The following is a 15,556-nucleotide window of genomic DNA, read 5'->3' as shown; positions in this document are numbered from 1 at the left end:
TTCAACTTCCCAGGTCCATTCATTCTCCGTAATGATTTACTGCACCTCAAAAGATGTCTCTACATTCCCTATCTTCTCTCTCTTCTATGAAAAATGGCATATAAGCTTCTATACGACATTGGGTTGTTTAGCAGTCACTCTGATTTTCCCTGAAGCATGTTAATAAATTTGTATGTCTTTTCTTCTATTAATTTGCCTTTTGTCAGTTGACTTTCAGCAAATCTTCAGAGGGCAAAGAAGCTCTCTTCACTCCTACAATGAAATAATCTCCAGTTTCTTTAGTTTTAAAAGAATTAAATGAGATAATGCAGGTAAAGCAGTTTAGAGTAGAACCTGACATAATAGTAATACTAGTTGCTAACGATTATTAAGTGCTTATTATGTGCTAGGTCAAAAATATTACATATTACTATTCATCTTTGTCAAACAGGGAGTGTTCAAAGAGTTAAATTTGACAGATGAGAATCTACAGAGCAGGGAATTTGCCCAAACTCAACACTGAATACAATGCATCAGAATCACCTAGAAGACTTGTTAATAAAACACAGACTGCTGGTTCCCATCCCCAGATTTTCCTATTCAATAGGACTGGAGAATGCTGTCTAAGAATATGCATTTCTAACAATATCCCAAGTGATGCTGATGCTGCTGGTCTGAGGACCAAACTTTGAGATACATGGGCATAGAGGTGAAGAGGTCACATTTTGTAATCAGAAGGATTCATATTGGAAACTGAGCTTTAATACTGGATGGTCTTGGGAAAATTAGTTTGTCTATTTAAGCTTCAACTTCTTTGTCTCCAAATAGGTGTAATAACAAGAGTTGTATGAAGAGTTGAATTAGATGAGACTTGTAGAACACTTGGCACACAATTAGTGCATAATATGCATTAGCTGCTATTCCTATTCTGCTAACTTTTGGGCCATGCTCTGGTCTTTTCTGTGCTGCTACCTCTTTATCTGTAAAGTGAGGATATTTATTATCTATATGGTATGGCAGTTGAAGGCACTCAAAAAGATAGCCTCAGGTGCCTTTTATTTATTATTATTTTTAAACTTACTTTTGGTTCAGGTTTGTTATCTAGGTAAGCTCGTGTCACAGGAGTTTGTCATACAGATTATTTCCTAGTACCTTGGGTGCCTTTTAAAAGTAAAAGGCTCTGTCTAAATCAGTGGTCCCAAACCATTTTTGGCACCAGGGACCAGTTTTGTGGAAGAAAAAGTTTCCATGGACTTGAGGGGTGGTGGAAGGAGCGGGATGGTTTCGGGATGAAACTGTTGCACCTCAGATCATCAGGCACTGGATTCTCATAAGAGTGCTCAACCTAGATCCCTCACCTCCGCAGTTCACAAAAGGGTTTGCATTCCTGTGAGAATCTAATGCCACTGCTTATTTGACAGGAGGCGGAGCTCAGGCAGTCCTGCTCTCTCACCCACTGCTCACCTCCTGCTGTGCAGCCTGGTTCCTAACAGGCCATGGAACAGTACCAATCCATGGCCCAGGGGTTGGGGACCCCTGCTCCAAATGTTACTGCTTTTAATGACCATCCTAGAGGTTGAACTTCTGGTCCCCTCTTAAACAGGTCTTGGAATGTCTTCCTCTTGGGTTGAATTTGAAAACCCTCTACTATTACAAGAGGTCTAAGACTCCTAATAGCTCTTTCAGACCTGATTCTCACCTTAAATTTTACTCTCCAGTTGTCTTCTCCTGTTCTCCACCAAAGCCTGAACAGCAAGGTAGGAACGTTCATGTTATCTCTCCTTCCCTCCTGGCTTACGTTTACTTATTGCTGATGTGTTATTCTTTGTGGGTAGACAGTTGTTTTCCTCTCCCTGCTCTCTGTTCTGAGTTAGGGAGAAATGTCAACTTGTATGTCGACTAAGTTAGTGGTCATTAGAAAGTTCTTTAGGAAAAAAGAAGTCTCAAACTTTTTAAATTTAAATTTAAATTTATATGTCTTACAAATGATATTATCCGATTAAAGCGTAGACTTAGAAATACTCCCTGGTTTCTGAACTTCTCCACTCTTATTGCACTTTGTTTCTATGGTTGTATTGTCAGCTTTTGTGGTTTTTGTTGTTGTTGTTGAACTCTTTGGCAAGCCCTAAGATACAGAAACTTCTTGGCTACCAATGATTTGCAGCAGGATAATAGAGATAGGAAACGTATTTCATTGCCAACTCTTTCTTAAGACTGAAATAGGCCAGGCGCGATGACTCATGCCTGTAATCCCAGTAATTTGGGAGGCCGAGGCAGGTGGATCACGAGGTCAAGAGATTGAGACCATCCTGGCCAACATGGTGAAACCCTGTCTTTACTAAAAATACCAAAAAATTAGCCGGGCATGGTGGCACGTGCCTGTGTGGTCCCAGCTACTCAGGAGGCTGAGGCGGAAGAATCGCTTGAACCCAGGAGGCGGAGGTTGCAGTGAGCCAAGATTGCGCCACTGCACTCCAGCCTGGTGACAGAGCAAGACTCCGTCTCAAACAAACAAACAAACAAACAAGACTGAAATAGATGCCAAGTTTCTTCCAGGGGCCAAAGCGGAAAGTAATTTTATATTAAGATAATTTACACAAAGGTTGTTGCATTATTAAAATTGTTGAAGAACAGTTATTCATGACACTTGTTAAAGACAGGCAGGCTTTATTTAAGAGAGACTGTAAGTAATAAGTATAAGGACATCTGCAGTGGGGTTTCACAGTGGGGGAGAGAAATTAGATTTCAACTTCAGCAAGGACAAGTGGGGATTAAATAAAGAAGGAAAATTAACCTTTCTGTTTAAAGCAGGAGTGGGATGGGAGGTCAGCGGATGAAATCTTACTAAGAGGAAGAGGAAACAGCAAGGGTAAAGGGAATTCCTGCTGAAGGCAGGCCAGGGTGATAAAATATCAAGGGCGGGTAAGGTACCTAGGCTGGGGGATTTTCACTAACCTGACTTTAAACTGGAGTCTATAAGGACAGAGAGGGAAGCCCAAGGATGGCTCTAGTCAGGCAGAGGACACTGAGGAATCTAACTAAAGTTTTGGTCAAAGGAGAAGTTATTGTCACAACGAGTTTTAGAAAAAAGCTTCATTCATATCAATAATTCTCTATTATAATAGTAAATTTTTCCTTGAAAGGTGCTGGATCGGGAGATATTTTAGTGAGCATGGCCTTTGGGGTTTGTTGCCTCTTTTGGTGTGGAGGTAAATGTTTGTTAACTTCTATATAGAGCCATCCCAGTGTGCTTTTCTCTTATGACAGGCTTAAATTCTACCAGCTAATTTTTACTCTTCTATTATGAATGCTCCTTTTATCAGCAGCATTAAAAGTCTTGCCAGTTCTCTGAAAATCTAGCTGTAGAAACTCTTCTGGATTCTAGAGAGTTTGATATAATTGGTTTCAATAATGTTTTCTAATAGTAGTATTGTGTTAGAAAATCCTGCTTTTCCTTTTATATGTGATATTATTTGAGATTTAAGGTTGTGATGACTTTTGCTCAGGAATGACTCTTAAATACAGTCTGAGATTTGTTTAATATATGGGTGTTTCCAGACATAAGAGATACCAAAAAAGGATTAACCATGCAAAACGTTGAAGGTTCCACTGACAGTTCCGTCTTAGTGTTGGAAATAGCTATTGTGTCCATTGGCTTCTGAGCAGCTTTCTTAAACTCCTGGCCTCCAGCGATCCTCCTGCTTCAGCCTCCCAAAGCACTGGGATTACAAGTGTGAACTACTTTGCTGGCAATGAGCAGCATTTTTATTTGTCTGTATGTACATATGGACGGGTCCTCCTCCTGAGTAATAGGAAAACCAGGTTTGATTCCAGCATTATCTTATTTTGCTGTATCACCTTTATTTATTCTTTTTATATTTTGAAATTTTATTTGCTGTATTGCTTTTAAACTTGTGTCTTGGTTTCCTACATTCTTGATCCCAAGTTGGCCCTTGCAGCTCGAGCATTTTATGATTATGGAAGATACATCAGCAAAATTACCAAGTGATTAGTTCAAATTGCAATCCTCTCTTTTTCTTTAAGAATAAATTCTGTCAAACAAATAGCTACTTTGGAAAAAGAAAGTCTAGCTTCATGGGTCAACTTATTTTGTTAACCCACTTTGAATTCAGAAACTGTTTTAAAAGGAAGGGTTGCTTTGATTTAATTATTTTATTTGTAAATCTGCTACAGAGCTTTTTAAAAAAACAATGGTTTCTGGCAGGGCACAATGGTTTCTGGCTGGGCGCGGTGGCTCACGCCTATAATCCCAGTACTTTGGGAGGCTGAGGCCGGTGGATCACCTGAGGTCAGGAGTTCGAGACAGCCTGACCAACATGGAGAAACCCCGTCTTTGCGAAAAATACAAAATTAGCCGGGCGTAGTGACACATGCCTATAATCCCAGCTACTAGGGAGGCTGAGGCAGGAGAATTGCTTGAACCTGGGAGGCAGAGGTTTCGGTGAACTGAGGTCATGCCATCGCACTTCAGCCTGGGCAACAGGAGTGAAACTCCATCTCAAAAAAAAAAAAAAGACAGTGAAAGGTTTCTGTGAGCAGGTTATAGAAAAATGAAATATTGGAGTTGTGAAGGACACTGATCTTTCCACTAAAATATGAAAGAAGCAAAAGGGCAAACTTATAACTCTGGAAATAGGCACTGCGGCCTTTACCAAATGTCACACTGTTCGCAAATGTGTGAGGTGTCTCTGAAGGGCTCAGTGGCAATCCAGCCAGGGCAGTACCTCTGAGAGTACACCAACACTGTTGGTAACAGATGACATTTCGGTTATTAATGAAGTAAAGAACTGAAAAGAGGCATTATGTGTATGCAATACTGTAGATAACCAACTCAGTACTTAAAGGATTAAAGGTTAAGACAACTATGTTCTTCATGATAATGTCCTGGAAGATTTTTCTTGTTTAAAAGCAGTCACTTTTGGCCTTTCTCCTGAACAGATGGATGACAAAAATTGATAAATGAGGAGCTGGTGAATAGAAGACAGAACACTCTCCTTCAACAAACTAGTTTTATTCCTATACTAGTGAGAATGAATGCAAGATGCTATATAGATTTTTTTGACCAGTTACAAATATAAAAATATATTGAGCAACTACATAATTTAAATTGAAAGACTAAGGAAGATTTTTGTTCAAATAGAGTTAGTTAGAAACACAATATTGTAGGTGGATGCTATCGTATAAAAAAATAGAATCATCTACTGCCATCTTAACTGGATTTTTAGAGAATAAATGGTATTAAAAACATAAAAGTGCTCTATTATAGAACATAGTAAGTTCAGTTTCTGTATTTACTTACATGCTTTATGCTTCACACAAATGAAGGAGATTAAAAGATTAATCTCCATGGACAACAGTATTATTGGGCACTGACTACCTACCATCCAAAGTATCATACCGGAGCAATTTCAAGAAGTGTGTAGAAGATCTATGAGCTGTGAACTGACTTCCACAAGGTAGGAGTAGAGACAAGATCAAAGACTTGGTCCTTGTTCTTGAAGAATGTGTAAGCCCAATGGTCCTGCGTGGAAAACCAGAAATAGTCTTCCAGTAGAGCACTGGTGAACCCTCTTGCCAGTGTGGGAGATTCGGACATTCCACAAAGGCTGGTGCAGACTTTCCTCCTAACCTACAGATGGAATGCTGTCAAACTCCACCACAAACTTGAAAGCCGTAGTTGCATGTGTTCCTTTCTTGATGGAGTTCTTATCTACGCACACAGCTATTAGAATATCTCAACATAACTGAAAGTTTGTTTTTAGCGTGAGGATAGTATTTCTTAAAACAGCTATACCAATCCTTCTTATGACTGTTCTAGAAGGGACACATTGCATTTGTCTGACATTATTCACAGTTTTGAATAACTTATTTTGGTGTCTTATATAAGATCATGTGAATTGGCATACAGGTTATAAAAATAATCTTTGGTAAACCTGTTAATCTCTTATTTCCATTACTTAAGTCTCTATTTTTGGAGTATTCACCAACAATTTCTTTATTTAATAAGTGCATCTATATAGATAATCTTTTAAAAAATAAAATGCCTTATTTGTGTTGCATACATTTATTCCGAGGGAGCCTCCCTACAAGTCAAGAGTATTCTCTTAGCCAGAAATACTTCTATTGCTAGAAACATTTTTAGAACAGAACAGATTTTTCCTGTTATCATGGCTGCATCAAATGCTATCCTGCATTTTAACTAAAATGGCCAAACATTTTCAAAGTCATCATGCACTACAAGAATCTAAGGCAGTGTGTCTAAAATGCCAAACCCAGTACATTTAGTTAAACATCTGGTCAATTCAAAAAGCAAAATAACTGATTCAGTTGTTTAATCAGTTAAATCATCTGGCCAACGTAGTCAGAGTGAATCCTCAAAAGGGCAACAGTAATAGAAACGTATGACAGAATCGTCCAAGCACACCCAGTCCACGCAGAAGAGGTGCCATTTTATCTTCCTGATGATGTCTGGTTAGATTCTCTTACAAATATTTTCTTTTTGTATTATTCACTTGCTTTCTGCAGTCGTGGTTTATAGATTTTTCCTTTGATTTGGAACATTCTTTGAATACCTGATGTAATTTTAAATTTCACGTTAAAAATAGCAGGGCAGAAAATTAGTAGGGCATTTTCTCCTTCAACTCTTCAGGAATGAGGTAGGCTTGAGGGCTTGCTCACTGCAACTTGAGGAAGATCAGCTATTCTTTATTTCCACTCTTTCCTGGCTAATCAGTTACAATGCTTTCATTTCTTCAAAGAAATGGAACACAGAAAGCCCTTGAACTGCTATCACAAACAAGCAGCTTATTACCTATTGATTTTCACCAGGTCAGGTTTGGTCTGGCTCATGTTTGTGAACTAAAATTCTAGAGTGTCCCAGAGTTAGGGTTCAGATGCTTCCACTGCTGTTGTGCAGATCTGGTAGCTTTATGATTTCAGGATTCCAACCTCAAAGCATTCCCAGAAAATTAAGTAAATGAGAATTTAGTATATGGCCAATAATTTTATTGCAAAAGGTAAGGAAAATATTTAACATAAAAAACTGGATCCTTGTACACGAAGGCAGGAGAAATCAGCATGTGAAGGGTAGCATGTGAGGTCTATTTTTGTATTGCTGGACATCTGCTAAATGGTTTAATATTATTTTCACATGTTGTTTTGGGCTTTCTTCTGAGAGGTAATTACAAAATTAATCAAAGACCTTTCCAGATAAAACTGACTTCAAAATGTCTGTATGCTTTGTCCCTTTTAGTATTTAAAAGTGAAATTGGATGGGCACAGTGGATCACGCTTGTAATCCCAGCACTTTGGGAGGCCAAGGTGGGCTGATCACCTGAGGCCAACATGGTGAAACCCTGTCTCTCCTAAAAACACAAAATTTAGCCGGTCATGGTGGGTGGGCATCTGTAATCTCAGCTACTCAGGAAGCTGAGGCAGGAGAATCACTTGAACCTGGGAGGTGGAGTTTGCAGTGAGACAAGATTGCACCACTGCGCTCCAGCCCGGGTGACAGAGCAAGACTACGTCTCAAAAAAATAAAAAAAGGGAAATTATGGTCAACTCTTTGATAATTTGGAACCTGAAAGGACTATGACATTATCCTCATGGGTATAAAAGATAATATGAACAGTAGATAAAAATTAAATTCAACTGGGAAAATGAACATATTCAACTGGAAGGAGTGGGGTGAGTAATGAAACAGAGGGACTCAGCTTTAAGGGATGGAGAATTAGGAAAAATATGTGCAAGCCCAGATAAGAGAAGTGAGTCTTTGAAAATTCTGATTCCAAGAGCTGAACAACTGGCTGCTTTCCAGAGAACAACAAAATGATAATACAAAATTGATTTAATGAGATGAGGTTAAAGGAGTTAATTATAAAGAACTTGGAAAAGTAATTATTAAGATGCTAGATGGGACTCTCCCAAGATTTGATAGCTCAAAAGCACTTTGAAGCCTTGATGATTGAAGTGTACTGCACAGGTGCACAGACAGGATGTCCACTGAGACAGGAAATGAAGTGTTTACCAAGACATAACACATGATGCAATTAAATGAAAATACATCCAATAGAGCTGAATGTCAAGAGAAACTTTTTTGTCTCCTAATTTAATAAATAGATCAATTATGTATTTAGTCTTCCTGGGAGCAGGAGAGAAGAATGGTGAAATATTTGTTGCTAAGGAGGTTTAAAATTGGGTGTAGGGTAGGAATAAATATTTCCTGGAGTAGACTAAAAGAACCGACAATGTTTTCCTGTCATGTCTATTTACATAATTCTGATAATACCCTTGATGTCGCCAGGGTATGTGAGTGTTATTTACTATTACAGACGTATAGGTTTTTTATGGTTTTAATTCCTGGTTTGTCCAATTAATTGCTCTCTCTTCGAGATCCAGAGGTTTGCTATTGAAGTAGCATTAGCACTTGCCAGTGTGTGACCTGTGGAAGGTGACCCCTCTCTAAACCAGTTATTCCATTCCCTTGATGAGGCCCTCTTTTAAGCTCAATTCAAGGTAGTAACAATAGTCCTAACTTTATGAGGAGTCTCTTTATATGAGTAGAACTGCATAGTCTCTGGAACAGTGTCTAGCAGGTCGCAGGCACTTACTAAAAGTTTTCTGAGTGAATGAAAAGTCAAAAATGAATGTATCCTTCCAGGCATCAATGTGCTTTGCGTCAAGCAATACTAGTGTAAAATTCTCCTTTGTTTATTTCTGCTTTTCCTTTTCAATACAGGAAAGGTGATTTATTTCTCATAGATGCCGCACCATGTAAATCTGACCTCTATTTTCTCGCTGGTGGTACATCTACTGCACTTATGCATACATTGTTCCTTTTCATTTCCAGAAGATCCGCTTAGCTCCCTGATAGAGAATCAGAACCTAAGACTGTTATTTCACAAGGGCATTGAGCACAGTGAAACTGTGGAACTTTGAAATATTATTATGCTTCACATTTTTGTAAACTTCAAATAACCCTAGAAAATTTTCCAGATTGGGTATAGAGTTATTTAACTATAAATAACTCTTTTAGGTATAGTCAATGATTTTCAATTATTATGTCAATTACAGTCATCGTATTACTTAGGGGACTTTATGGTAGGTTACAGAAATTCAGACTTTGAAAAGAAATGTACTCTTTCTGCAAATGAAGCTGTGCCATCAACAAATAAACTTGACCTCTAATTCCCAAGTTTATTACAGAAAAATTTGTAGCATGAAAAAGGCTAACATCTCCAGCTCATCTTCTCAGGTATCTATGAAGATTCCGTACAAATGCCTTTCAGATTTTTCCCAGGAATGCTTTCAGAACTGACCTTGATGAAGGGAATGCCTACTTTCTGATTCACTGGAATTTGTGGTAGTCAAAGTAAGGCACAAATATTGAAGATAAACTTGGTACAGTATGTAGTGCCTTTTGTTATTAAATGCAACTTTAGGTGACTACTTGACATTTTGACTTCACTGATTTACTAAAGTTTTGAAAATTTTATTAATGACCACTGTTTTTGTTCATGCTATTTTTTTAAATTTAAAACATATTATGTTTGTAGTCATTTCTATGAAACTATTGGCAATTAAGTTTTTTAATCAGGGGCACGATCTGCCACCATGATATTCTTTTAATGGGAAACCAAGTAGAAATGGATAATTGTGACTTTTCCGGGAATGGAGACTACTGAAAATGAGACAATATAAATACATTACAGTATGGGTGTGCATGTTCACACTCCACACCATGAATGCAGTGAAAGAATCTCTAATCACTATAGTTAGTGCTTTGCATGTTGTTTCTGGTCTGGGTACAGCTGGCATCTTCTTAACAAAAGGAATTCATCACTTCGTTTGGAATTATTCTCTATCAATCATCAATCAATCAATCAGAACCCTCAACCCTGCATCCTGGGCTTGGACTGCAAGTTACATGATCCCAGACCCCTTTGGCTTCAATCCCTGGTAGGAGAAGGGAGAGAGAGCAACTAGTTCAGCCCTCCGGTTCAGCTTTGGTACTGCTTAATTCTTTTTTCTCCCACGAATCCTATTTTTGACTGTTACATTTGTCCTAGTAGCATGTTAGGACATGCCTGTTGGCTATGGAGATTCATGGGACAGCAACGCAACAAAGCTAGCCATAGTATTTGCTCTCTCTAGCCTTGCCCTTTATCCTGTCCAGTGAATATCAAATCAGGTAGAAAACATGGCCTAAGGGATTGTCTCTGCCACCACCTCCATATGCATTTAACCAGTAGTCCTGTCATACAGGTTGAATTAGTTTATGTAGAACAAGTCATGAACACTTTAGTGTGGAAAAATAGAATTATATAAAGCTTAATATTAAACATTATGAAAAACATATTTACAGAAGAAACTACAAAATACAACTATGTACAATAATATCTGTTACCTTTAAATTATATAAAATTTTAAACATTCTCCAGATTAATAAATTATACATAGTATCAACAGAAATAGCTGGCACCTCTGTAGGGCATGAAGCAAGTTTTTATAAACAAAAGAAATCACACAGTGAATAATTTTTATCCAGGAGCTCTTCAGGTACATTCTTAATGCCTTGAATACACTGGATCTGAAAGGAAGAACACTGAAATTAGAGGCTGCAGCAGGGTGTGTCATAGTGGTTTATGAAAATTACCAATGTGAAAGACCAGCAGAAATGAATAAAGCTCAACATGGTTTAAGGTGAGACCACTCCTATGGGGACCAGGTCATTCCATTTAGAAACACAGATTATTAGACTTGGAAGGGACTAGTAATTCTAGCCCATCTCCTCTGTTTTTATGGATGAAGCCATAGGCCCAGAGTGGCAGAGTAACTTACTTAGGTTACACAGCTTGTTAATGCTAGTTAGTTCGAGTTTGGACCTGAATCTTAGCTTTCAGTGCCTGGTGGTGAACCTTTTCTATACCATAGTTAGCTTCTTTCAGAGGTGCCCAAGATTAAAGATTCTCAGACAAGTCAAAACAAGACAAAGGAACCTCCCAGATCCCTCAGAACTCACTCTATCCTGAAGCTTCTTAAGGAATCTCCAATACAAAAACCTTAAATGACTATACAGATAAATTAGGGGGTAATTATTTATCATACCAAATGATTATCTGATTTACAAAGGACTCCTCTAAATAGTGGCTCTTTATTTGTGCTTTGTAGATTTTTAACTCATTAATATACTGGCTAGGCTGGGTGGAACAGAGAACTAAGTAAAAGGTTGGGAGACACTGCCAATTGAAGATCATTTAGAAATGGAGATAAAAGCATGTGAAATAATGTTTGTCAAAGAAAGATTATCTGATTTATAGAGATAACAGTCCACATGGCAAGGAATTGCTGGGATTACAGGCGTGAGCCACTGCGTCCAGTTAGAATCTTTTTCGTTTTTCTTTGAGAACAGGATCTTGCTCTGTCACCCTGAGTGGAGTGCAGTGGTGTGATCTCAGCTCACTGCAGCCTTGACCTCCCAAGCTCAAGTGATCCTCTCCCTCAGCCTTCCAAGTAGCTGGGACTACACAGGATATTTGGCTAATTTTTTATTTTTTATTTTTTTTGTAGAGACGGGGTCTCGTTATGTTGCCCAGGCTGGTTTCAAACTCTTAGGCTCAAGTGATCCTCCTGCCTCAGCCTCCCAAAATGCTGCGATTACAGATGTGAGCCTCTGTGCCTGACCACATCGACCATATCTTGATGAGGGAACTCGGAAGTGAGTAAGTGCCTACCTCTGTGATACTCTGGATTCACATTTTCATAGATTGGAAACAAGGGGTTTTCTTGTTCACTCCGTAGCTTCCTTGCTCTGAGGACATCTCTTACACACTGATGCAGGTAGACATACTGACACTGTGGAAAAGAAGAGACATGTCAGAGGAGGGCCTGTTCGCATGCAGAAGAAAGATGAGGCACTCTAACAAAATACTGACAATGATGGGATTGTATATAGTTAGCAAGTTTCTTGGTCATCACTTTGCTAATGGTCTCTGATAAATAAAAGAGTGACTGTCTTTTATTACCACTGAAAAGAGAACAATGGTAATGGGTAGAGAGGTGGCATTTTTCATTCTTTTAATATTTATGTATATATATGTGGTGTGTTCTGTGAGCACCTACGTGCAGTACATAGTAGGTCCTGCACAAATTCAGTAGATGAACAAATGCCAAACGCTACTATGTAGTTTACATACATTATCTCATTTAATGATTTCGACAACCTTGTGAAGTAAGTATAATGATCAGCATAAACTAAGGCTCAAAAGTTAGGTAACTTCTCCAAAGTCACACAGCTAAGAAATGGGGTCCTAGGATTTGTTCTTGGAGTTGTGACCTCAAAGTTCATGTCTTTTTCACTACACCAGTTTTCATAGATGAATCCCAATTTCATTGTATTACTGAATGAGAAAATCATTTCAGTGCATACTCTGCTGTTTTGTTTTCTTTATTCTGGGAATACAGTGAAAAAAAAAGAGGTATGTACAAGAAACCCTGCTGGACTGTTAGTTCTTTGAGTGCAAGGTCAGTGTCTTATCCGTCTCTGCTCTCTCAGCATCTGAGTCTGCCACATGGAAGAAGCTCAAAGATTCTGGCTGACTGCAGAGAACTACAGGGATTACGGAGTGAGGACAGACCCACCTGTCAGCTATTTGAGAATTTACTACTTTTGAAATATAAATAAATATAGAAGAGTCAGTGCTTTGGTGACCATAAAGACCTCCACTGACCACTGTGTCTCAGCCACAGGCAGCCAAGCTTGTGCATTGGGCCCCCTTCCTTGTACTCCCTGAGCTGTCTTATAAGGACATGGATGTCTGTGAAACCTTCCCTTGCTGATATAGCAACTGCGCAGAGGGAGTTGTGAGCAGTGAAGGAGACTGGGCTCTCAGCAGCCTCTAGCCAGCCTAGGCTGAGCCATCAGGCTTCTTGGGATCCCAGATTTCCTGTTTATTAAACAAGGAGGCAATGGTCTCTTAGAGCTAGCAGCCTTTGTCCATTAAAGGATATAGGTTGATGTCAGTCAGAAAGATATGGGAAAATATTTGCAGACCTTGTGTTTAAAGCAATCAGTGCAGTCAGTCAAAGTATTTTAGAGGTTTGAGATACAAAGTAGAACAATTCAATCTTTCCTCATTAACAATCCTACTAAGTAAACAGGTACTTATTTTTATGGATTGGCACTAGATATTGTCCCTGATTGGAAGCTAGCCTGGTCATCTATCCATGGGACTATATAAGGTAGGTCTGGTATAATCAATAGATAAGAACATTTAATTTTTTTAAGAGACAAGGTCTTGTTCTGTTACCTAAGTTGGAGTACAGTGACACAATCATAGCTCACTGCAGCTTTGAACTCCCGGTCTTAAGTGATTCTCACACCTCAGCCTCCTGAGTAGCTGGGATTACAGGTGTGCACCATCAGGCCTGGACAAATTTTTTAAAAAGTTTTTTTAGAGATGGGGTCTTGCTCTGTTGCCCAGGCTGGTCTGAAACTCTTGGCCTCAAGCCATCCTCCTGCCTTGGCCTCCCAAAGTGCTAGGATTACACTGTGCTCAGCCTACATAAGGATATTTTAAACAACCAAATCAATAAGAAGTGAGGCCTGCAATAAATACTGATAACTATTCTCTGCTTTTCTGCTCATAGACATTTGTCATTATGAATGTTATACACAATCTCAATAATATTGAAAGCCTGAGAAAAGTACTCTCCAGAGAATGGTTGTTAGTAGAAAGCAGTCTCTCTTTATGCTAACTTAAAAGGATCCACCGAATTACAGACTGACATCTCCCCATTTTCTACCACCCAAAGCATAATTCATATTTTCAGTTCTACTGGGATATTAAATTACTTTGGGATCTTAGCTGTGAATGAACTCTAGTACATGTGTGCTGTGGCCTATTAATGAAGTCTTTACCAATGATTCACCATGGGCTTTGAAACTAGTTAATGTCTATTAATTTGCCTTGCCTTAAATATAGATTCTTCTTTTCCCAACAGAATGTCTCTTTGAAAATGATTACTACTAAAACGGTGAGATTGTTAATGTGCTTCTCATTTTATTCTTAATGAAAAGTAGGCAAAGCCTAACATATGAACCTCAGATCACAGAAGATAATTTTTTGCTAACTGGTGAAGGCTTGGCTGAGTATTGACACATTCAGTTCCATTCAATTTCATCAATATTTACATTATTAGATATTATTTACAGTGTCATAGTTACAGTCTTCTGTGATCCCTGAGGGCATGGTTTAGTATTAAGTGAACAAATCCCTATAAGATGATCAGCATAAAATAGAATTGTGTATAAGGCTTCATCTAGAAGAGAAAGCCATTAAGTTCACTTTTAGGGGAGGAAACTATCAAGCTAAAGAGAAGAGGGGATATTTATAAGAATTCAAGCAAAGAAGTAGGGTAACATAGCATAACATTTCACATATATTCTGGAAACTGTGAGAAGTGCAGTGCAGCTAAAATGCTGGTCGCGTGGGTCATGGGAAACACCTCAAACAATACCCCAAATGGAACCTGAGATCCTTCATCCAAAACATCTCAGTGTTTCTTTCTCAGGAGAAGCAAATGAGATTGAGACTGTGACTATCATCTATTATTCTTTAACAAGTTATTGCTCTCTGAATGTTTCTCTCAGGGTCAAGCTGCAAATTTCCCTCAAAGCAGTATAAAAGAAGGAGGAATGCTCACAAGTCCCCTGACGAATGCCTCTTTGTTTAGAAATGCTTGCTGTTTGATATAGTCATCAAAAATTGTGAAGACCTGCATCCCTTTGTGTCTCAAGCAAAGACAGAGGTAAGTTGAAGTTCACTGTCACTATAGACCCAAAAAAATAATGCAGGGGGTCCGAATGTCCTCCATCTTTTGCTGAAACAGTCACCCACAGGGACTTAGCCATGGATCACACCCCTCTGCACCCACTTGCATTACTAAATGCCAGCTGGCACCAGGGATTCTGAGCCTGTAAAAACTCAACTTCAGCAGAGACTTAAAGCAAGACAGATGATATTAGGTTGGTGCAAAAGTAATTGTCATTACTTTTAATGGCAAAAACCACAATAACTTTTGCACCAACCTAATACCTGGATAGGATTTGGAATTTTGTTTGGGAAAAAAGAGAAAGAGAAAAGTTTATCTTACTGTAATGTTTATTTCATTATGATGGAAAGACTCAAAGTCGATTCTGGCCCAGGTGGGTAAACCTTCCTTAATTTGGCAGACCCTAACCACTGGTGGTGTCTAGTAGGATGACATGAAGCTGGAGGAGTCAGCTGGGGCCAGGTTATGAAGAGGCTTATACGCAGGTTGGGGTTTGAACTTCATTTTACAAGCAATGGTGAGCTTTTCATGATTTTTATGCAGGGAGCTGACAGAGTCAGCAAGGGAACTTTGATGGTGGCAGGGGTGGTTGAAAGATCATTAGGGCAGAACTGAAGGCGGGGGACCCACTAGGAGGCTACTCATTAGCAGGGCTAATGAGAGTTGATAAAGGGCTGTGTGGGGACAGTGGCAGTGGGGTGAGGGGCTAGCACAAAGAGAAGGA

At 38.9% G+C, this 15,556-nt stretch overlaps 1 protein-coding gene and 1 long non-coding RNA gene across 5 annotated transcripts in view; one reads left to right on the top strand and one right to left on the bottom strand.

The window, feature by feature from the left end:
- LOC110567216 (uncharacterized) overlaps positions 1-15,556 on the top strand; it is a 70,152-nt gene that overhangs the window by 47,156 nt on the left and 7,440 nt on the right. The window contains exons 1-3 of one of the 2 annotated variants that reach the window (XR_010342972.1): positions 5,341-5,456; positions 11,569-11,720; positions 14,651-14,808. This is a non-coding gene — a long non-coding RNA (uncharacterized LOC110567216). Of the gene's footprint in view, positions 1-5,340; positions 5,457-11,568; positions 11,721-14,650; positions 14,809-15,556 lie in introns of those variants that run through there. The other variant, XR_010342971.1, reaches the window with a different exon arrangement.
- The window catches only part of PTPRB (protein tyrosine phosphatase receptor type B), a 120,179-nt gene continuing 113,798 nt past the window's right edge, over positions 9,176-15,556 (bottom strand). For all 3 annotated transcript variants that reach the window (XM_012441335.3, XM_012441336.3, XM_012441338.3), the window contains 2 exons: positions 11,733-11,853; positions 9,176-10,588 (listed from right to left, as the gene is read on the bottom strand). In XM_012441335.3, coding sequence (XP_012296758.2) covers positions 10,566-10,588; positions 11,733-11,853 — 144 coding nt within the window. In that variant the 3' untranslated portion in view covers positions 9,176-10,565. The remainder of the gene's footprint in view (positions 10,589-11,732; positions 11,854-15,556) is intronic.

The sequence above is a fragment of the Aotus nancymaae genome, unplaced genomic scaffold (genome assembly GCF_030222135.1).
Source record: "Aotus nancymaae isolate 86718 unplaced genomic scaffold, 86718_ANA_hifiasm-v0.15.2.pri h1tg000016l, whole genome shotgun sequence".
In the NCBI taxonomy this organism is placed as follows: Eukaryota; Metazoa; Chordata; class Mammalia; order Primates; family Aotidae; genus Aotus; species Aotus nancymaae.
Note: the sequence above shows the minus strand (reverse complement) of the source record. Positions and strands in the feature narration are given on the sequence as shown.